Source organism: Ascaphus truei, chromosome 9 (assembly GCF_040206685.1).
Source record: "Ascaphus truei isolate aAscTru1 chromosome 9, aAscTru1.hap1, whole genome shotgun sequence".
In the NCBI taxonomy this organism is placed as follows: Eukaryota; Metazoa; Chordata; class Amphibia; order Anura; family Ascaphidae; genus Ascaphus; species Ascaphus truei.
Genome location: NC_134491.1, coordinates 26660266 through 26684240, shown reverse-complemented (window position 1 = coordinate 26684240; position 23975 = coordinate 26660266). Strand labels below are relative to the sequence as shown.

Here is a 23975-nt window from a genome sequence, read left to right as displayed (position 1 = left end):
CAGGGTTACAGAGCCTGGCACATCTAGAACCGTTACAGGGATTCAGAGCCTAGCACATCTAGAACTAAGCAGTGCAGGGTTACAGAGCCTGGCACATCTAGAACTGGTACAGGGATTCAGAGCCGGGCACCTCTAGAACTAGACAGTGCAGGGTTACAGAGCCTGGCACATCTAGAACCGTTACAGGGATTCAGAGCCTGGCACATCTAGAACTAAACAGTGCAGGGTTACAGAGCCTGGCACATCTAGAACTGGTACAGGGATTCAGAGCCTGGCACATCTAGAACTAGACAGTGCACGGTTACAGAGCCTGGCACATCTAGAACTGGTACAGGGATTCAGAGCCTGGCACCTCTAGAACTAGACAGTGCAGGGTTACAGAGCCTGGCACATCTAGAACCGGTACAGGGCCTGTCATCTCTAGGGCTGGCACTAGGGAATACAAAGCATTGCACCTTGACCTCTATGGCAAGTATAAACAACCTCACAGACTGATAGGACAGGAACCCTCTCCCTGAAGGATCCCTGTGATCAGTGTGTGTTGGGATGGGGGGGGGGGGGGTAATTATCTGTATTTTTAATTCCGATGGTCACTATATACAGACAGGGCAAGAGTTGTGTGAAAGGGGGATGGAGAGGAGAGGGGGACAAGGGAAAGGAGACTATGTACTGGGGCTATATGGGAAGGATTTCTAAAGGGACTTGGGCTAAAGAAGAATATTACATATATAAACGGAAGGGTTCATTGGATAAGGGGCAGCCTATTAACCCCTTCCCCACCAGGGTCACATTAAAGGGGACGCCCTTTCCTCCAGCCACTGCCCTACAAGGACACAGAGAGAGTGCCCGCTCTGCAGATAAGCCTCATTCCTCAGATAAGCCAGAAAGAAGACAGGAGCCTGGGAGAGGGTGGGATACCAGACACCCTCCAATCCCCTACCCCTTGACATCCTGGCACCCTATAAATTATAGGGGATTATTAGAATGCAGGTTTGCGCCATATATAGGATGTACGTTATAATAAGGCTCTCAGGCTGGGTACCATTAGCATTACTCAGAAGGGTCATTGGTAAAGAAATAGGGCACTCTGGTTATATCAATGTATGGTTGCATGCAATGGCCAGCTAAGTGTAACCCACCACCTGAGTGCCTTATTGCCATGGCACATTATGCATTGCATCAAATCTTATCAGCTTATAAAGGTGTATATAAATATTCACATTTATATAGAGAACTACAGTATATGTAAAGATTATTGTTTTGAGTATATATCAGACCTGCGTATACAGTGTGTATTCAGACAGACCTTCATTGCTCTGCATATAATACACACCGCACACACTGCTCTGCGTTTAAGACAATCACACAGATACACACTGATCTGCACAATACACACACTCTGCTGTGCATATAACACACACTGATATGCATAATACACACACTTCTCTGCATATAACAGGTGCACAGTGCTCTGCATATAACAGACAGCTGCCCTGCAGTCACTTGGCACTGAAGGGGTAAGTCGGTGACAGAGTGGGGGACGTCCATTCCTCAGCGGTCACCCTGTCACTGTCACTCCCAGGTGCCATATTTAGATCCCAGATAACACTACCCCACCCCAGGCCCTCTCTCTCTCCAATCCAGCCCCCTGTCTCTATCACTCTCATACAAGCCCCTCTCCTCTGTCTCCTTTTTCTATTACACCTTCCTTTCTCCCAGACTCTCTCCCCCTCTTCTATCACACACTTACAATGGCAGAGAAGCAAAGTACATCGCAGCCCCCCCAAACTCCCCAGAACCCCCCCCAAACTGAAGACACCCCAGAGGTGGGTGAGGAGGAGGTCGAGAAGAAGGAGCAGGAGGAGCTGCCCCCCTTTGAGATAGTGGAAGGGTAAGTACTTGGGGAAGGGGGGGGGGGAGGGGGTCAATCTACAAAAAAGTTATTCCCACTATTAAGGAAATCACCTCACAGCCCCTAACCCCCGGTATAAGAACACCTCACAGCCCCTAACCCCCGGTATAAGAACATCCCACAGCCCCTAACCCCCGGTATAAGAACATTCCACAGCCCCTGACCCCCGGTATAAGAACATCCCACAGCCCCTAACCCCCCGGTATAAGAACATCCCACAGCCCCTAACCCCCTGGTATAAGAACATCCCACAGCCCCTAACCCCCGGTATAAGAACATCCCACAGCCCCTAACCCCCCGGTATAAGAACATCCCACAGCCCCTAACCCCCTGGTATAAGAACATCCCACAGCCCCTAACCCCCCCGGTATAAGAACATCCCACAGCCCCTAACCCCCGGTATAAGAACACCTCACAGCCCCTAACCCCCAGTATAAGAACATCCCACAGCCCCTAACCCCCCCGCCCCGGTATAAGAACATCCCACAGCCCCTAACCCCCCCCCCCCCGGTATAAGAACATCCCACAGCCCATAACCCCCGGTATAAGAACATCCCACAACCCCTAACCCCCGGTATAAGAACATCCCACAACCCCTAACCCCCGCTATAAGAACATCCCTCAGCCCCTAACCCCCGGTATAAGAACGTCCCACAGCCCCTAACCCCCGGTATAAGAACGTCCCACAGCCCCTAACCCCCGGTATAAGAACGTCCCACAGCCCCTAACCCCCGGTATAAGAACGTCCCACAGCCCCTAACCCTCGGTATAAGAACCCCCCACAGCCCCTAACCCCCGGTATAAGAACATCCTTCAGCCCCTAACCCCCGGTATAAGAACACCCCACAGCCCCTAACCCCCGGTATAAGAACCCCTCACAGCCCCTAACCCCCTGGTATAAGAACATCCCACAGCCCCTAACCCCCGGTATAAGAACATCCCACAGCCCCTAACCCCCGGTATAAGAACATCCCACAGCCCCTAACCCCCGGTATAAGGTCATCCCACAGCCCTTAACCCCCGGTATAAGGTCATCCCACATCCCCTAACCCCCGGTATAAGGTCATCCCACAGCCCCTAACCCCCCGGTATAAGATCATCCCACAGCCCCTAACCCCCGGTATAAGAACATCCCACAGCCCCTAACCCCCCGGTATAAGAACATCCCACAGCCCCTAACCCCCGGTATAAGGTCATCCCACAGCCCCTTACCCCCCATATAAGGTCATCCCACAGCCCCTAACCCCCGGTATAAGAACACCCACAGCCCCTAAGAACATCCCACAGACCCTAACCCCTGGTATAAGAATATCTCAGAGCCCCTAACCCCTGTATAAGAAACCCCTTTTATAAGAACATCTCAAAGCCCCTAACCCTTTTATAAGAACATCCCACAGCCCTTAACCCCTGTTATAAGAGCACCCCCATTTTAAGAACATCCCACAGTTCCTAACCCCTCGTATAAGAACACCCATAACCCCTATCCCCTAGTATAAAAGACCCCATTTATAAAAACATCCCACAGCCCATAACCCCCTGTATAAGAACATCTCACAGCCCTTAAACCGTTATAGAAACACCCCCCTATTAAGAACATCTGGTTCTGATGTTCCCCTTACTATGGTGGAAACACCTGTTATAAGAACAGCCCCAAACCCCACTTATAAACCCCCCCCCCCCCCACCCCCACCCCCACCCCCACCCCCACCCCCGATAAGAACATCTTACAGCCCTGATATTCCCCTTAATATGGGGGGAGGGGGATGGGTAGCTCTTATAAGGACACCATCTTAATGAGCACATCTCACCGCCCTGGCGGGCCCTTAACCCCTGTAATGAGAACTCCCCTGTTATAAGAACTCAAGTCTGGAATTGTGATGCAGCCAATGCCACAGTGGAAGGTCTTGCTCTCTGGCCTAAAGTTTTTCCCTGGCTCTCTTCCCTGTAATGTTTATAGGGTTCCCATAACAGAGACAGCTCTGACCTCTCTCCAGTTACACACACAGCCGGCCAGCAAACAATAGCTCAAGATTTCTGGGTTATGTCCGCACCTCCCTCCCCCCAAAAGCTATTACTGGTTCTGGAATCACTGCTCCTGCAGTAATATAATCCTACACAGATCTGAACCTGTGAATTCATAAAGGAAGAGGATCTGTCTAATAAAGTATATTGTGTGTGTAAGAGGGGGATCTGATTAAAGTGTTTGGGGTAACTTCTCCCTCTCTGCTAGCACTGGAACCTGCACTCCCGTCTCCCATGCCTAACACTGTACCCTACACTCCTCCCTTTAACACTACTCTGTGCGCTCCCCTCTTGCACTGCCAACACTGTGCCCTGCACTCTGATCTTCCTCTGCCAACACAGCACCTTGCGCTCCCCTTTGCCAAAACTGCACTCCCCTCTTCCAACAGGCTACCTGTGCTCCCCTCTTCCAACAGGCTACCTGTGCTCCCCTCTTCCAACAGGCTACCTGTGCTCCCCTCTTCCAACAGGCTACCTGTGCTCCCCTCTTCCAACAGGCTACCTGTGCTCCCCTCTTCCAACAGGCTACCTGTGCTCCCCTCTTCCAACAGGCTACCTGTGCTCCCCTCTTCCAACACTACACCATGCGCTCCCCTCTTCCAACACTGCAACCTGCACTCCCCTCTCCATCAGCCAACTCTGCACCCTGCGCTCCCCTCTTCCTCTTCCAACACTGCACCTTGAACTACCCTCTTCCTCTGCCAACACTGCACATTGAGCTACCCTCTTCCTCTTCCAACACTGCACCCGGCGCTCACCTCTTCCAACACTGCACCCTGCGCTCAGCTCTTCCTCTTCCAACACTGCACCCTGTGCTCACCTCTTCCTCTTCCAACACTGCGCCCTGCGTTCCCCTCTTCCAACACTGCACCCTGCGCTCACCTCTTCCTCTTCCAACACTGCACCCTGCGATCCCCTCTTCATCTGCCAACACTGCACCCTCACTCACCTCTTCCAACACTGCATCCTGTGCTCACCTCTTCCAACACTGCACCCTGCGCTTACCTCTTCCAACACTGCACCCTGCGCTTACCTCTTCCAACACTGCACCCTGCGCTCACCTCTTCCAACACCTCATCCTGCGCTCACCTCTTCCAACACTGCATCCTGCGCTCACCTCTTCCAACACTGCATCCTGCGCTCACCTCTTCCAACACCTCATCCTGCGCTCACCTCTTCCAACACTGCATCCTGCGCTCACCTCTTCCAACACTGCACCCTGTGCTTACCTCTTCCAACACTGCACTCTGCGCTTACCTCTTCCAGCACTGCGCCCTGTGCTTACCTCTTCCAACACTGCACCCTGCGCTTACCTCTTCCAACCCTGCATCCTGCGCTCACCTCTTCCAACACCTCATCCTGCGCTCACCTCTTCCAACACTGCATCCTGCGCTCACCTCTTCCAACACTGTATCCTGCGCTCACCTCTTCCAACACCTCATCTTGCGCTCACCTCTTCCAACACTGCATCCTGCGCTTACCTCTTCCAACACCTCATCCTGCGCTCACCTCTTCCAACACTGCACCCTGCGCTTACCTCTTCCAACACTGCATCCTGTGCTCACCTCTTCCAACACTGCATCCTGCGCTCACCTCTTCCAACACCTCATCCTGCGCTCACCTCTTCCAACACTGCACCCTGCGCTCATCTCTTCCAACACTGCATCCTGCGCTTACCTCTTCCAACACTGCACCCTGCTCTCATCTCTTCCAACACTGCACCCTGCGCTCACCTCTTCCAACACTGCACCCTGCGCTCCCCTCTTCCAACACTGCATGCTGCGCTCACCTCTTCCAACACTGCACCCTGTGCTTACCTCTTCCAACACTGCATCCTGCGCTCACCTCTTCCAACACTGCACCCTGCGCTCACCTCTTCCAACACTGCATCCTGCGCTTACCTCTTCCAACACTGCATCCTGCGCTCACCTCTTCCAACACTGCACCCTGCGCTCACCTCTTCCAACACTGCACCCTGCACTCACCTCTTCCAACACTGCATCCTGCGCTCACCTCTTCCAACACTGCACCCTGAGCTCACCTCTTCCAACACTACACCCTGAGCTCACCTCTTCCAACACTTCACCCTGAGCTCACCTCTTCCAACACTGCACCCTGCGCTCACCTCTTCCAACACTGCATCCTGCGCTTACCTCTTCCAACACTGCACCCTGCGCTCACCTCTTCCAACACTGCACCCTGCGCTCACCTCTTCCTACACTGCACCCTGCGCTCACCTCTTCCAACACTGCACCCTGCGCTCACCTCTTCCAACACTGCACCCTGCGCTCACCTCTTCCAACACTACACCCTGCGCTCACCTCTTCCAACACTACACTCTGAGCTAACCTCTTCCAACACTGCATGCTGCGCTCACCTCTTCCAACACTACACCCTGCGCACACCTCTTCCAACACTGCACTCTGCGCTAACCTCTTCCAACACTACACCCTGCGCACACCTCTTCCAACACTGCACCCTGTGCTAACCTCTTCCAACACTGCACCCCGCGCTCACCTCTTCTTCTGCCAACAATCCACCCTGTGCACCCCTCTCCATCTAACACTGCACCCTGCTCTATCCCTCTCATAACACTGCACTCGCCTCTCCCTCTGCCAACACTTCACCCTACGCTCCCCTCTTGCTCTGCCAACACAGCACCTTGTGCTTCCCTTTGCCAAAACTGCACCCTGCACTCCACTCTTCCAACACTACACCATGCGCTCCCCTCTTCCAACACGGCTACCTCTGCTCACCTCTTCCAACACTGCACCCTGCGCTCACCTCTTCCAACACTGCACCCTGCGCTCACCTCTTCCAACACTGCACTCTGCACTCACCTCTTCCAACACTAAACCCTGCGCTCACCTCTTCCAACACTGCACCCTGCGCTCACCTCTTCCAACACTGCACCCTGCGCTCATCTCTTCCTCTAACACTGCACCCTGTGCTCCCTCTGCCAACACTTCACCTTCGGTACCCTATTCCTCTGCCAACATGGCACCATGCGCTCCCCTCGTCCAACACTTAACTATGCGCTCTCTCTGCCAAAACTGCGCTCTTTTTGCCAAAACTGCACCCTGCACTCCCCTCTTCCTACACTATTACCTGCGCTCCCCTCTTCCTACACTATTACCTGCGCTCCCCTCTGCCAACACTGCCCCATGAGCTAGCTCTGCCAAAACTGCAGTGTGCGCTCCCCTCTTCCAATACTGAGCCCTGCGCTCCTTCTGCCATCACTGCACCCTGCGATCCCCTCTCCATCATCCAACACTGTACCCTGCGCTCACCTCTTCCAACACTGCACCCTGCGATCCCCTCTTCCAACACTGCACCCTGCGCTCACAACTTCCAAAATGGCACCCTGTGCTTACCTCTTCCTCTGCCAACAATGCACCCTGCGCTCACCTCTCCCTCTAACACTGCACCCTGCTCTATCCCTCTGTTAACACTGCACTCCCCTCTCCCTCTGCCAACACTGCACCCTGCGCTCCCCTCGTCCAACACTGAACCCTGTGCTCTCTCTGCCAAAACTTCTCTCTTTTTGCCAAAACTGCACCCTCCACTCCCCTCTTCCTCTTCCAACACTATTACCTGCGCTCCCCTCTGCCAACACTGCCCCATGAGCTAGCTCTGCCAAAACTGCAGTGTGCGCTCCCCTCTTCCAATACTGAGCCCTGCGCTCCTTCTGCCATCAATGCACCCTGCGATCCCCTCTCCCTCATCCAACACTGCACCCTGCGCTCCCCTCTCCCTCATCCAACACTGCACCCTGCGATCCCCTCTCCCTCATCCAACACTGCACCCTGCGTTCCCCTCTCCCTCTTCCAACACTTTGCCAAGCATTCCCCTCTTCATCTGCCAACACTGCACCCTCACTCACCTCTTCCAACACTGCACCCTGCGCTCACCTCTTCCAACACTGCACCCTGCGCTCACCTCTTCCAACACTGCACCCTGTGCTTACCTCTTCCAACACTGCACCCTGCGCTTACCTATTCCAACACTGCACCCTGCGCTCACCTCTTCCAACACTGCACCCTGTGCTTACCTCTTCCAACACTGCACCCTGCGCTCACCTCTTCCAACACTGCACCCTGCACTCACCTCTTCCAACACTACACCCTGCGCTCACCTCTTCCAACACTGCACCCTGCGCTCACCTCTTCCAACACTGCACCCTGCGCTCACCTCTTCCAACACTGCACCCTGCGCTCACCTCTTCCAACACTGCACCCTGTGCTCACCTCTTCCAACACTGCACCCTGCGCTCACCTCTTCCAACACTGCACCCTGCGCTCACCTCTTCCAACACTGCACCCTGTGCTTACCTATTCCAACACTGCACTCTGCGCTCACCTCTTCCAACACTGCACCCTGTGCTTACCTCTTCCAACACTGCACCCTGCGCTCACCTCTTCCAACACTGCACCCTGCACTCACCTCTTCCAACACTGCACCCTGTGCTCACCTCTTCCAACACTGCACCCTGCGCTCACCTCTTCCAACACTGCACCCTGCGCTCACCTCTTCCAACACTGCACCCTGCGCTCACCTCTTCCAACCCTGCACCCTGCGCTCACCTCTTCCAACACTGCACCCTGCGCTCACCTCTTCCAACACTGCACCCTGCGCTCACCTCTTCCAACACTGCACCCTGCGCTCACCTCTTCCAACACTGCATCCTGCGCTCACCACTTCCAACACTGCATCCTGCGCTCACCTCTTCCAACACTGCATCCTGCGCTTACCTATTCCAACACTGCACCCTGTGCTCACCTCTTCCAACACTGCACCCTGCACTCACCTCTTCCAACACTGCACCCTGCGCTCACCTCTTCCAACACTGCACCCTGCGCTTACCTCTTCCAACACTGCACCCTATGCTCATGTCTTCCAACACTGCACTCTGCACTCACCTCTTCCAACACTGCACCCTGCGCTCACCTCTTCCAACACTGCATCCTGCGCTCACCTCTTCCAACACTGCATCCTGCGCTCACCTCTTCCAACACTGCATCCTGCGCTTACCTATTCCAACACTGCACCCTGCGCTCACCTCTTCCAACACTGCACCCTTCACTCACCTCTTCCAACACTGCACTCTGCGCTCACCTCTTCCAACACTGCACCCTGCGCTCACCTCTTCCAACACTGCACCCTCACTCACCTCTTCCAACACTGCACCCTGTGCTTACCTCTTCCAACACTGCACCCTGCGCTCACCTCTTCCAACACTGCACCCTGTGCTTACCTCTTCCAACACTGCACCCTGCGCTCACCTCTTCCAACACTGCACTCTGCGCTCACCTCTTCCAACACTGCACCCTGCACTTACCTCTTCCAACACTGCACCCTGCGCTCACCTCTTCCAACACTGCACCCTGCGCTCACCTCTTCCAACACTGCATCCTGCACTTACCTCTTCCAACACTGCACCCTGCACTCACCTCTTCCAACACTGCACCCTACGCTCACCTCTTCCAACACTGCACCCTGCGCTCACCTCTTCCAACACTGCACCCTGCGCACACCTCTTCCAACACTGCACCCTGCGCTCACCTCTTCCAACACTGCATCCTGCGCTCACCTCTTCCAACACTGCATCCTGCGCTCACCTCTTCCAACACTAAACTCTGCGCTTACCTCTTCCAACACTAAACTCTGCGCTCACCTCTTCCAACACTGCACCCTGCGCTCACCTCTTCCAACACTGCACCCTACGCTCATGTCTTCCAACACTGCACCCTGCGCTCACCTCTTCCAACACTGCACCCTGCGCTCACCTCTTCCAACACTGCACCCTGCGCTCACCTCTTCCAACACTTCACCCTGCGCTCACCTCTTCCAACACTGCACCCTGCGCTCACCTCTTCCAACACTGCACCCTGCGCTCACCTCTTCCAACACTGCACCCTGCGCTCACCTCTTCCAACACTGCACCCTGCGCTAACCTCTTCCAACATGCACCCTGTGCTCACCTCTTCCAACACGTCTACCTGTGCTCACCTCTTCCAACACGTCTACCTGTGCTCCCCTCTTCCAACACTGCACCCTGCGCTCCCCTCTTCCAACACTGCACCCTGCGCTCCCCTCTTCCAACACTGCGCCCTGCGCTAACCTATTCCAACACTGCACCCTGCGCTCACCTCTTCCAACACTGCAGCCTGCGCTCACCTCTTCCAACACTGCACCCTGCGCTAACCTCTTCCAACATGCACCCTGTGCTCACCTCTTCCAACACGTCTACCTGTGCTCACCTCTTCCAACACGTCTACCTGTGCTCCCCTCTTCCAACACTGCACCCTGTGCTCCCCTCTTCCAACACTGCACCCTGCGCTCCCCTCTTCCAACACTGCGCCCTGCGCTAACCTATTCCAACACTGCACCCTGCGCTCACCTCTTCCAACACAGCACCCTGCACTCACCTCTTCCAACACTACACCCCATGCTCACGTCTTCCAACACTGCACTCTGCGCTCACCTCTTCCAACACTGCACCCTGCGCTCCCCTCGTCCAACACTGCACCCTGCGCTCACGTCTTCCAACACGGCACCCTGCGCTCCCCTCGTCCAACACTGCACCCTGCGCTCCCCTCGTCCAACACTGCACCCTGCGCTCACCTCTTCCAACACGTCTACCTGTGCTCCCCTCTTCCAACACTGCACCCTGTGCTCCCCTCTTCCAACACTGCACCTTGTGCTCCCCTCTTCCAACACTGCACCCTGCGCTCCCCTCTTCCAACACTGCGCCCTGCGCTAACCTATTCCAACACTGCACCCTGCGCTCACCTCTTCCAACACTGCACCCTGCGCTAACCTCTTCCAACATGCACCCTGTGCTCACCTCTTCCAACACGTCTACCTGTGCTCACCTCTTCCAACACGTCTACCTGTGCTCCCCTCTTCCAACACTGCACCCTGTGCTCCCCTCTTCCAACACTGCACCCTGCGCTCCCCTCTTCCAACACTGCACCCTGCGCTAACCTATTCCAACACTGCACCCTGCGCTCACCTCTTCCAACACTGCACCCTGCGCTCACCTCTTCCAACACAGCACCCTGCGCTCACCTCTTCCAACACTACACCCCATGCTCACGTCTTCCAACACTGCACTCTGCGCTCACCTCTTCCAACACTGCACCCTGCGCTCCCCTCGTCCAACACTGCACCCTGCGCTCACGTCTTCCAACACTGCACCCTGCGCTCCCCTCGTCCAACACTGCACCCTGCGCTCCCCTCGTCCAACACTGCACCCTGCGCTCCCCTCGTCCAACACTGCACCCTGCGCTCACCTCTTCCAACACGTCTACCTGTGCTCCCCTCTTCCAACACTGCACCCTGTGCTCCCCTCTTCCAACACTGCACCCTGTGCTCCCCTCTTCCAACACTGCACCCCCCTCTTCCAACACTGCACCCTGCGCTAACCTCTTCCAACACTGCACCCTGCGCTCACCTCTTCCAACACTGCACCCTGCGCTCACCTCTTCCAACACTGCACCCTGCACTCACCTCTTCCAACACTGCACCCTACGCTCATGTCTTCCAACACTGCACCCTGCGCTCACCTCTTCCAACACTGCACCCTGCGCTCACCTCTTCCAACACTGCACCCTGCGCTCACCTCTTCCAACACTGCACCCTGCGCTCACCTCTTCCAACACTGCACCCTGCGCTCACCTCTTCCAACACTGCACCCTGCGCTCACCTCTTCCAACACTGCACCCTGCGCTCACCTCTTCCAACACTGCACCCTGCGCTAACCTCTTCCAACACTGCACCCTGTGCTCCCCTCTTCCAACACTGCACCCTGTGCTCCCCTCTTCCAACACTGCACCCTGTGCTCCCCTCTTCCAACACTGCGCCCTGCGCTAACCTATTCCAACACTGCACCCTGCGCTCACCTCTTCCAACACTGCACCCTGCGCTCACCTCTTCCAACACAGCACCCTGCGTTCACCTCTTCCAACACTACACCCCATGCTCACGTCTTCCAACACTCCACTCTGCGCTCACCTCTTCCAACACTGCACCCTGCGCTCCCCTCGTCCAACACTGCACCCTGCGCTCACGTCTTCCAACACTACACCCTGCGCTCCCCTCGTCCAACACTGCACCCTGCGCTCCCCTCGTCCAACACTGCACCCTGCGCTAACCTCTTCCAACACAGCACCCTGCGCTCACCTCTTCCAACACGTCTACCTGTGCTCCCCTCTTCCAACACTGCACCCTGTGCTCCCCTCTTCCAACACTGCACCCTGCGCTCCCCTCTTCCAACACTGCACCCTGCGCTAACCTCTTCCAACACTGCACCCTGCACTTACCTCTTCCAACACTGCACCCTGCGCTCACCTCTTCCAACACTGCACCCTGCGCTCACCTCTTCCAACACTGCATCCTGCACTTACCTCTTCCAACACTGCACCCTGCACTCACCTCTTCCAACACTGCACCCTACGCTCACCTCTTCCAACACTGCACCCTGCGCTCACCTCTTCCAACACTGCACCCTGCGCTCACCTCTTCCAACACTGCACCCTGCGCTCACCTCTTCCAACACTGCATCCTGCGCTCACCTCTTCCAACACTGCATCCTGCGCTCACCTCTTCCAACACTAAACTCTGCGCTTACCTCTTCCAACACTAAACTCTGCGCTCACCTCTTCCAACACTGCACCCTGCGCTCACCTCTTCCAACACTGCACCCTACGCTCATGTCTTCCAACACTGCACCCTGCGCTCACCTCTTCCAACACTGCACCCTGCGCTCACCTCTTCCAACACTGCACCCTGCGCTCACCTCTTCCAACACTGCACCCTGCGCTCACCTCTTCCAACACTGCACCCTGCGCTCACCTCTTCCAACACTGCACCCTGCGCTCACCTCTTCCAACACTGCACCCTGCGCTCACCTCTTCCAACACTGCACCCTGCGCTAACCTCTTCCAACATGCACCCTGTGCTCACCTCTTCCAACACGTCTACCTGTGCTCACCTCTTCCAACACGTCTACCTGTGCTCCCCTCTTCCAACACTGCACCCTGCGCTCCCCTCTTCCAACACTGCACCCTGCGCTCCCCTCTTCCAACACTGCGCCCTGCGCTAACCTATTCCAACACTGCACCCTGTGCTCACCTCTTCCAACACTGCAGCCTGCGCTCACCTCTTCCAACACTGCACCCTGCGCTAACCTCTTCCAACATGCACCCTGTGCTCACCTCTTCCAACACGTCTACCTGTGCTCACCTCTTCCAACACGTCTACCTGTGCTCCCCTCTTCCAACACTGCACCCTGTGCTCCCCTCTTCCAACACTGCACCCTGCGCTCCCCTCTTCCAACACTGCGCCCTGCGCTAACCTATTCCAACACTGCACCCTGCGCTCACCTCTTCCAACACAGCACCCTGCACTCACCTCTTCCAACACTACACCCCATGCTCACGTCTTCCAACACTGCACTCTGCGCTCACCTCTTCCAACACTGCACCCTGCGCTCCCCTCGTCCAACACTGCACCCTGCGCTCACGTCTTCCAACACGGCACCCTGCGCTCCCCTCGTCCAACACTGCACCCTGCGCTCCCCTCGTCCAACACTGCACCCTGCGCTCACCTCTTCCAACACGTCTACCTGTGCTCCCCTCTTCCAACACTGCACCCTGTGCTCCCCTCTTCCAACACTGCACCCTGTGCTCCCCTCTTCCAACACTGCACCCTGCGCTCCCCTCTTCCAACACTGCGCCCTGCGCTAACCTATTCCAACACTGCACCCTGCGCTCACCTCTTCCAACACTGCACCCTGCGCTAACCTCTTCCAACATGCACCCTGTGCTCACCTCTTCCAACACGTCTACCTGTGCTCACCTCTTCCAACACGTCTACCTGTGCTCCCCTCTTCCAACACTGCACCCTGTGCTCCCCTCTTCCAACACTGCACCCTGCGCTCCCCTCTTCCAACACTGCACCCTGCGCTAACCTATTCCAACACTGCACCCTGCGCTCACCTCTTCCAACACTGCACCCTGCGCTCACCTCTTCCAACACAGCACCCTGCGCTCACCTCTTCCAACACTACACCCCATGCTCACGTCTTCCAACACTGCACTCTGCGCTCACCTCTTCCAACACTGCACCCTGCGCTCCCCTCGTCCAACACTACACCCTGCGCTCACGTCTTCCAACACTGCACCCTGCGCTCCCCTCGTCCAACACTGCACCCTGCGCTCCCCTCGTCCAACACTGCACCCTGCGCTCACCTCTTCCAACACGTCTACCTGTGCTCCCCTCTTCCAACACTGCACCCTGTGCTCCCCTCTTCCAACACTGCACCCTGTGCTCCCCTCTTCCAACACTGCACCCTGCGCTCCCCTCTTCCAACACTGCACCCTGCGCTCACCTCTTCCAACACTGCACCCTGCACTCACCTCTTCCAACACTGCACCCTACGCTCATGTCTTCCAACACTGCACCCTGCGCTCACCTCTTCCAACACTGCACCCTGCGCTCACCTCTTCCAACACTGGACCCTGCGCTCACCTCTTCCAACACTGCACCCTGCGCTCACCTCTTCCAACACTGCACCCTGCGCTCACCTCTTCCAACACTGCACCCTGCGCTCACCTCTTCCAACACTGCACCCTGCGCTAACCTCTTCCAACACTGCACCCTGCGCTCACCTCTTCCAACACTGCACCCTGCGCTAACCTCTTCCAACACTGCACCCTGTGCTCCCCTCTTCCAACACTGCACCCTGTGCTCCCCTCTTCCAACACTGCACCCTGTGCTCCCCTCTTCCAACACTGCGCCCTGCGCTAACCTATTCCAACACTGCACCCTGCGCTCACCTCTTCCAACACTGCACCCTGCGCTCACCTCTTCCAACACAGCACCCTGCGTTCACCTCTTCCAACACTACACCCCATGCTCACGTCTTCCAACACTCCACTCTGCGCTCACCTCTTCCAACACTGCACCCTGCGCTCCCCTCGTCCAACACTGCACCCTGCGCTCACGTCTTCCAACACTGCACCCTGCGCTCCCCTCGTCCAACACTGCACCCTGCGCTCCCCTCGTCCAACACTGCACCCTGCGCTAACCTCTTCCAACACAGCACCCTGCGCTCACCTCTTCCAACACGTCTACCTGTGCTCCCCTCTTCCAACACTGCACCCTGTGCTCCCCTCTTCCAACACTGCACCCTGCGCTCCCCTCTTCCAACACTGCGCCCTGCGCTAACCTCTTCCAACACTGCACCCTGCGCTCACCTCTTCCAACACTGCACCCTGCGCTCACCTCTTCCAACACTGCACCCTGCGCTCATCTCTTCCAACACTGCACCCTGCGCTCACCTCTTCCAACACTGCACCCTGCGCTAACCTCTTCCAACACTGCACCCTGCGCTCACCTCTTCCAACACTGCACCCTGCGCTAACCTCTTCCAACACTGCACCCTGTGCTCCCCTCTTCCAACACTGCACCCTGTGCTCCCCTCTTCCAACACTGCACCCTGCGCTCCCCTCTTCCAACACTGCGCCCTGCGCTAACCTATTCCAACACTGCACCCTGCGCTCACCTCTTCCAACACTGCACCCTGCGCTCACCTCTTCCAACACAGCACCCTGCGTTCACCTCTTCCAACACTACACCCCATGCTCACGTCTTCCAACACTGCACTCTGCGCTCACCTCTTCCAACACTGCACCCTGCGCTCCCCTCGTCCAACACTGCACCCTGCGCTCACGTCTTCCAACACTGCACCCTGCGCTCCCCTCGTCCAACACTGCACCCTGCGCTCCCCTCGTCCAACACTGCACCCTGCGCTAACCTCGTCCAACACTGCACCCTGCGCTAACCTCTTCCAACACTGCACCCTGAGCTCACCTCTTCCAACACTGCACCCTGCGCTCACCTCTTCCAACACTGCACCCTGCGCTCACCTCTTCCAACACTGCACCCTGCGCTCCCCTCGTCCAACACTGCACCCTGCGCTCCCCTCGTCCAACACTGAACTATGCACTCTCTTTGCCAAAACTGCACCCTGCACTCCCCTCTTCCTACACTATTACCTGTGCTCTCCTCTGCCAACACTGCCCCATGAGCTAGCTCTGCCAAAACTGTAGTGTGCGCTCCCCTCTTCCAATACTGAGCCCTGCGCTCCTTCTGCCATCACTGCACCCTGCGATCCCCTCTCCATCATCCAACACTGCACCCTGCGATCCCCTCTCCATCATCCAACACTGCACCCTGCGATCCCCTCTCCATCATCCAACACTGCACCCTGCGATCCCCTCTCCCTCATCCAACACTGCACCCTACGATCCCCTCTCCATCATCCAACACTGCACCCTGCGATCCCCTCTCCATCATCCAACACTGCACCCTGCGATCCCCTACCCCTCAGCCAACACTGCACCCTGCGATCCCCTCTCCCTCATCCAACACTGCAGCCTGCGATCCCCTCTCCATCATCCAACACTGCACCCTGCGATCCCCTCTCCCTCATCCAACACTGCACCCTGCGATCCCCTCTCCCTCATCCAACACTGCACCCTGCGATCCCCTCTCCATCATCCAACACTGCACCCTGCGATCCCCTCTCCATCATCCAACACTGCACCCTGCGATCCCCTCTTCATCTGCCAACACTGCACCCTGCGCTCACCTCTTCCAACACAGCACCCTGCGCTCACCTCTTCCAACACTACACCCCATGCTCACGTCTTCCAACACTGCACTCTGCGCTCACCTCTTCCAACACTGCACCCTGCGCTCCCCTCGTCCAACACTGCACCCTGCGCTCACGTCTTCCAACACTGCACCCTGCGCTCCCCTCGTCCAACACTGCACCCTGCGCTCCCCTCGTCCAACACTGCACCCTGCGCTCACCTCTTCCAACACGTCTACCTGTGCTCCCCTCTTCCAACACTGCACCCTGTGCTCCCCTCTTCCAACACTGCACCCTGTGCTCCCCTCTTCCAACACTGCACCCTGCGCTCCCCTCTTCCAACACTGCACCCTGCGCTAACCTCTTCCAACACTGCACCCTGCGCTCACCTCTTCCAACACTGCACCCTGCGCTCACCTCTTCCAACACTGCACCCTGCACTCACCTCTTCCAACACTGCACCCTACGCTCATGTCTTCCAACACTGCACCCTGCGCTCACCTCTTCCAACACTGCACCCTGCGCTCACCTCTTCCAACACTGGACCCTGCGCTCACCTCTTCCAACACTGCACCCTGCGCTCACCTCTTCCAACACTGCACCCTGCGCTCACCTCTTCCAACACTGCACCCTGCGCTCACCTCTTCCAACACTGCACCCTGCGCTAACCTCTTCCAACACTGCACCCTGCGCTCACCTCTTCCAACACTGCACCCTGCGCTAACCTCTTCCAACACTGCACCCTGTGCTCCCCTCTTCCAACACTGCACCCTGTGCTCCCCTCTTCCAACACTGCACCCTGTGCTCCCCTCTTCCAACACTGCGCCCTGCGCTAACCTATTCCAACACTGCACCCTGCGCTCACCTCTTCCAACACTGCACCCTGCGCTCACCTCTTCCAACACAGCACCCTGCGTTCACCTCTTCCAACACTACACCCCATGCTCACGTCTTCCAACACTCCACTCTGCGCTCACCTCTTCCAACACTGCACCCTGCGCTCCCCTCGTCCAACACTGCACCCTGCGCTCACGTCTTCCAACACTGCACCCTGCGCTCCCCTCGTCCAACACTGCACCCTGCGCTCCCCTCGTCCAACACTGCACCCTGCGCTAACCTCTTCCAACACAGCACCCTGCGCTCACCTCTTCCAACACGTCTACCTGTGCTCCCCTCTTCCAACACTGCACCCTGTGCTCCCCTCTTCCAACACTGCTCCCTGCGCTCCCCTCTTCCAACACTGCGCCCTGCGCTAACCTCTTCCAACACTGCACCCTGCGCTCACCTCTTCCAACACTGCACCCTGCGCTCACCTCTTCCAACACTGCACCCTGCGCTCATCTCTTCCAACACTGCACCCTGCGCTCACCTCTTCCAACACTGCACCCTGCGCTAACCTCTTCCAACACTGCACCCTGCGCTCACCTCTTCCAACACTGCACCCTGCGCTAACCTCTTCCAACACTGCACCCTGTGCTCCCCTCTTCCAACACTGCACCCTGTGCTCCCCTCTTCCAACACTGCACCCTGCGCTCCCCTCTTCCAACACTGCGCCCTGCGCTAACCTATTCCAACACTGCACCCTGCGCTCACCTCTTCCAACACTGCACCCTGCGCTCACCTCTTCCAACACAGCACCCTGCGTTCACCTCTTCCAACACTACACCCCATGCTCACGTCTTCCAACACTGCACTCTGCGCTCACCTCTTCCAACACTGCACCCTGCGCTCCCCTCGTCCAACACTGCACCCTGCGCTCACGTCTTCCAACACTGCACCCTGCGCTCCCCTCGTCCAACACTGCACCCTGCGCTCCCCTCGTCCAACACTGCACCCTGCGCTAACCTCGTCCAACACTGCACCCTGCGCTAACCTCTTCCAACACTGCACCCTGAGCTCACCTCTTCCAACACTGCACCCTGCGCTCACCTCTTCCAACACTGCACCCTGCGCTCACCTCTTCCAACACTGCACCCTGCGCTCCCCTCGTCCAACACTGCACCCTGCGCTCCCCTCGTCCAACACTGAACTATGCACTCTCTTTGCCAAAACTGCACCCTGCACTCCCCTCTTCCTACACTATTACCTGTGCTCTCCTCTGCCAACACTGCCCCATGAGCTAGCTCTGCCAAAACTGTAGTGTGCGCTCCCCTCTTCCAATACTGAGCCCTGCGCTCCTTCTGCCATCACTGCACCCTGCGATCCCCTCTCCATCATCCAACACTGCACCCTGCGATCCCCTCTCCATCATCCAACACTGCACCCTGCGATCCCCTCTCCATCATCCAACACTGCACCCTGCGATCCCCTCTCCCTCATCCAACACTGCACCCTACGATCCCCTCTCCATCATCCAACACTGCACCCTGCGATCCCCTCTCCATCATCCAACACTGCACCCTGCGATCCCCTACCCCTCAGCCAACACTGCACCCTGCGATCCCCTCTCCCTCATCCAACACTGCAGCCTGCGATCCCCTCTCCATCATCCAACACTGCACCCTGCGATCCCCTCTCCCTCATCCAACACTGCACCCTGCGATCCCCTCTCCCTCATCCAACACTGCACCCTGCGATCCCCTCTCCATCATCCAACACTGCACCCTGCGATCCCCTCTCCATCATCCAACACTGCACCCTGCGATCCCCTCTCCATCATCCAACACTGCACCCTGCGATCCCCTCTCCCTCATCCAACACTGCACCCTGCGATCCCCTCTCCCTCTTCGAACACTGCACCCTGCGATCCCCTTTCCCTCATCCAACACTGCACCCTGCGATCCCCTCTTCATCTGCCAACACAGCACCCTGCTCTATCCCTCTGCTAACACTGGACTCCCCTCTTGCTCTGCTAACACTGCGCCCTGTGCTTCCCTCTTCTTCTACCAACAGTATACCATGCGCTCCCCTCTCCCTGTAACACTGCACCCTGCACTCCCCTCTCCCTCTAACACTGCACCTTAGCCTCCCCTCTCCCTCTAACACTGCACCCTAGCCTCCCCTCTCCCACTAACACTGCACCCTGCGCTCCCCTCTCCCTCTAACACTGCACCCTGCGCTCCCCTCTCCCTCTAACACTGCACCCTAAGCTCCCCTCGCCCTCTAACACTGCAGCATGCGCTCCCCTCTCCCTCTAACACTGCACCCTGCGCTCCCATCTCCTTCTAACACTGCACACTGCGCTCCCCTCTCCCTCTAATACTGCAGCATGCGCTCCCCTCTCCCTCTAACACTGCACCCTGCACTCCCCTCTCCCTCTAACACTGCACCCTGCGCTCCCCTCTCCCTCTAACACTGCACCCTGCACTCCCCTCTCCCTCTAACACTGCACCCTGCGCTCCCATCTCCCTCTAACACTGCGCCCTGCGCTAACCTCTTCCAACACTGCACCCTGCGCTCACCTCTTCCAACACTGCACCCTGCGCTCACCTCTTCCAACACTGCACCCTGCGCTCCCCTCGTCCAACACTGCACCCTGCGCTCCCCTTGTCCAACACTGAACTATGCGCTCTCTTTGCCAAAACTGCACCCTGCACTCCCCTCTTCCTACACTATTACCTGTGCTCTCCTCTGCCAACACTGCCCCATGAGCTAGCTCTGCCAAAACTGCAGTGTGCGCTCCCCTCTTCCAATACTGAGCCCTGCGCTCCTTCTGCCATCACTGCACCCTGCGATCCCCTCTCCATCATCCAACACTGCACCCTGCGATCCCCTACCCCTCAGCCAACACTGCACCCTGCGATCCCTTCTCCCTCATCCAACACTGCAGCCTGCGATCCCCTCTCCCTCTTCGAACACTGCACCCTGCGATCCCCTTTCCCTCATCCAACACTGCACCCTGCGATCCCCTCTTCATCTGCCAACACAGCACCCTTATTATCCCTCTGCTAACACTGGACTCCCCTCTTGCTCTGCTAACACTGCGCCCTGTGCTTCCCTCTTCTTCTACCAACAGTATACCATGCGCTCCCCTCTCCCTGTAACACTGCACCCTGCGCTCCCCTCTCCCTCTAACACTGCACCCTAGCCTCCCCTCTCCCTCTAACACTGCACCCTAGCCTCCCCTCTCCCTCTAACACTGCAGCATGCGATCCCCTCTCCCTCTAACACTGCACCCTGCGCTCCCCTCTCCCTCTAACACTGCAGTATGCGCTCCCCTCTCCCAATAACACTGCACCCTGCGCTCCCCTCTCCCTCTAACACTGCACCCTGCGCTCCCCTCTCCGTCTAACACTGCACCCTGCACTCCCCTCTCCCTCTAACACTGCACCCTGCACTCCCATCTCCCTCTAACACTGCAGCATGCGCTCCCCTCTCCCTCTAACACTGCACCCTGCGCTCCCCTCTCCCTCTAACACTGCACCTGCGCTCCCATCTCCCTCTAACACTGCAGCATGCGCTCCCCTCTCCCTCTAACACTGCACCCTGCGCTCCCCTCTCCCTCTAACACTGCACCTGCGCTCCCATCTTCCTCTAACACTGCACCTGCGCTCCCCTCTCCCTCTAACACTGCACCCTGTGCTCCCTCTCCCTCTAACACTGCACCCTGCGCTCCCCTCTCCCTCTAACACTGCAGCATGCGCTCCCCTCTCCCTGTAACACTGCACCCTGCGCTCCCCTCTCCCTCTAACACTGCACACTTCGCTCCCCTCTCCCTCTAACACTGCACCCTGCGCTCCCCTCTCCCTCTAACACTGCACCCTGCGCTCCCCTCTCCCTCTAACATTGCATCCTGCGCTCCCCTCTCCCTCTAACACTGCACCCTGCGCTCCCCTCTCCCTCTAACACTGCACCCTGCGCTCCCCTCTCCCTCTAACACTGCACCTTGCGCTCCCCTCTCCCTCTAACACTGCACCCTGCGCTCTCCTTTAGGGGTTTATTCTATATTTGCCAGAGCAGCCAATCCGTCTATTGTTGGGCAAAATTGCACATTGAAATCAATGAGGAATTTGTGTCGAAAAACAGATTGGTCACTTCGGCAACTTCAGAATAAGCCCCATAATCTGTGTGAGGGGGAGACTGTGGAGGGATGGGAGGGGTTAATTAAGTGACAGATGATAAGAAAAGCCCCAGGCAGAGCTAAAAATACCCCCCAAATAGTTGTGACAGAGAGAGGGTACAGTGACAGATGCTGCCTGCAGGGTGACACCGTGACACAAAAGGGACCAATGGGACATGGAGTCTCTGTCTCCCCACGCAGGGTGACACCGTGACACAGACAGCAGGGAGCTATGGGACATTGAGTCTGTCCCTCCCACCACAGGGTGACACCGTGAATGGAAGTTACACGCAGTGACACACATCCCCCTCTCTTCCCCACCCCAGAAGCCGCATCCCCGCCTCCTCCTTCAAGTTCCAATTCAAGAACGTGGAGTACAGCTCCGGCCGCAACAAGACCCTGCTGTGTTACACGGTGGAACGCGCTGGGGGCCAGGTGTATTCTGGCTACCTGGAGGACGAGCACGCCTTCTCCCACGCAGAGGAAGCCTTCTTCACCACTGTTTTGCCGCAGTTCCTCAGTGCCGGCCCTGTCACCGTCACCTGCTATGTGTCGTCCAGTCCGTGCGTATCTTGCGCGGCCAGCATCGCAAAGTGCCTGAAACGCAGCAAGGCTCTGCAGCTCCGCCTGGTGCTGGCACGGATCTTTCAGTGGGAGGAGCCGGAGATCCGCGGAGCCCTGCGGGGCCTGCGCTCCGCGGGCTGCGCCCTCAGGATGATGCGGAGCACGGACTTTGCTCACTTGTGGAAGAACTTCGTGGAGCCCGACGCGCCAGTGGATGGAGAGGAGGGGGTGGTGGAAGGGGAGGGCGGGCAGGTAGGAGGCGAGTTCGGAGTATTCATTCCCTGGGAGGATTTAGAGGAGAACTCCCGGTATTATGAGGAGAAGTTGGCTGAGATTCTGCGCTGAGAGATAGCTGTGCTGCCCTGCGGGGGGGGGGGGGGGGGCAATTCATGTTGGGGTGGGATGTTATTATTAGGACGGTTTAATTTTGGATGCTTAGACCTTCATATATCACTCTTCTCCCTCACTGTCTCACACTCCATCCTCAATACTCTCTCGCTTTCTCCATCTCCATCCAAGTCTTACTCCATGTCTTCACTGTCTTCTCCTAACTCATCCCTGCCACTTCTCCCTCCTTAGTTTGTCTCTCTTATCTTTGGCCCTCCCTTTTTCTCTTCCCCTTTATATTATAGCTTTCAATAATCTTCTCTCCCTCTCTCTAATACTATCAATTATTTCCCTCAAAGATGCTCTTCCCTTCTTCTTTTCCCCCTTTCTTTGTCCGATACTTGTCTTCCTCCTCCCTTCTCTCATCCTTCCCCCTTCTCCCTTCTCTCTCGCCTTCTTCCTATCTTTCTACCCCTCTTTCCTTCTCTTTCTCTCCCCCCCTCCCTCACACTATTTTAACCCCAACTAGGCCCCCCTCTCTAGCTATGAAAACCTCACTCAGATCTCAACCCAGCGGGACACACAGGTGTTAAGTTATCACACTGCGAAAATACCTAATGCCCACAGAAGGTGGAAATACTGTGTCCGGTAGCCCCACGCACCCAGATATCCTTGCCCTTTCCATCCCTTCGGTTTTTCTCTTCCGGGACTTTAAAATGGCTGCTCAAGCATTCATCATGTAGCGCTGTGTATTACTTTGTTTTGTTTTTGTGTTGCGGTTGCTTTACAAATGGCCGCATTAGCTGCCTTTTCTTCCAATGTTTTTCCAGAATTAAAAAGTGTGTTAAATATTTTTAAATATGTATTCCTTCCTTGTGTACACCTGGGATGAGGTCTCTGCTTAAGGGGGGCAGAGTGGGGATGGGGGAGGGGCTAAATTTAACCCTGCCTCCTAATACTGAACACACCGCATAATACAATGATATAGAGTAACTCTACAAACTGATAATGACCACGCTGCGCTGTAAAGTGATGCTGAGTATCTATACACTGATAATAAACATGCCACATGGTACAAGGATGCTGAGGATCTCTATACACTGATGATGAAGATCCTGCTCTGTATAATTCTGTGGAGTATCTACAAATGACAAACCACTACTCTTTCTATGAACCTCTCCACTTTTACCCTATGCCCAAAATATCCCAACTCTCCATCGCCGATTCTCAGGCAAGATACCAATTACATTAGTTGTTCTAGATCAAGGGTAGACTACTTTAGTCCTCATGGACCACCAACAGGTCAGGTTTTCAGGATATCCCTGCTTCAGCACAAGTGGCTCAATCAGTGGCTCAGTCATAATGACAGAGCCACTGATTAAGGCACTTGTGCTCAAGCAGGGATATCCTGAAGACTTGTTCGTGGTCCTTGAAGACTGGAGTTGTTATAGTTGGTTGGAATGAGGTTATAGAAACAATATTACAGTACT

At 56.6% G+C, this 23975-nt stretch overlaps 1 protein-coding gene across 1 annotated transcript; it reads left to right on the top strand.

The window, feature by feature from the left end:
• The first annotated feature begins 1590 nt into the window (after window positions 1-1590).
• Window positions 1591-23344, top strand: APOBEC2 (apolipoprotein B mRNA editing enzyme catalytic subunit 2). The gene is made up of 2 exons (XM_075614005.1): window positions 1591-1891; window positions 21921-23344. Exons 1-2 carry the CDS (start codon window positions 1752-1754, stop codon window positions 22501-22503), a joined length of 723 nt encoding a protein of 240 aa, XP_075470120.1. The 5' UTR covers window positions 1591-1751; the 3' UTR covers window positions 22504-23344.
• Window positions 23345-23975: the final 631 nt, after the last annotated feature.

Coding starts and splice junctions, on each gene's coding strand:
- APOBEC2 (XM_075614005.1), top strand. CDS start 1,752: ATGGCAGAGAAGCAAAGTACATCGCAGCCCCCCCAAACTCCCCAGAAC. Junction 1,892..21,920: donor CCCTTTGAGATAGTGGAAGG/GTAAGTACTTGG, acceptor TCCCCACCCCAG/AAGCCGCATCCCCGCCTCCT.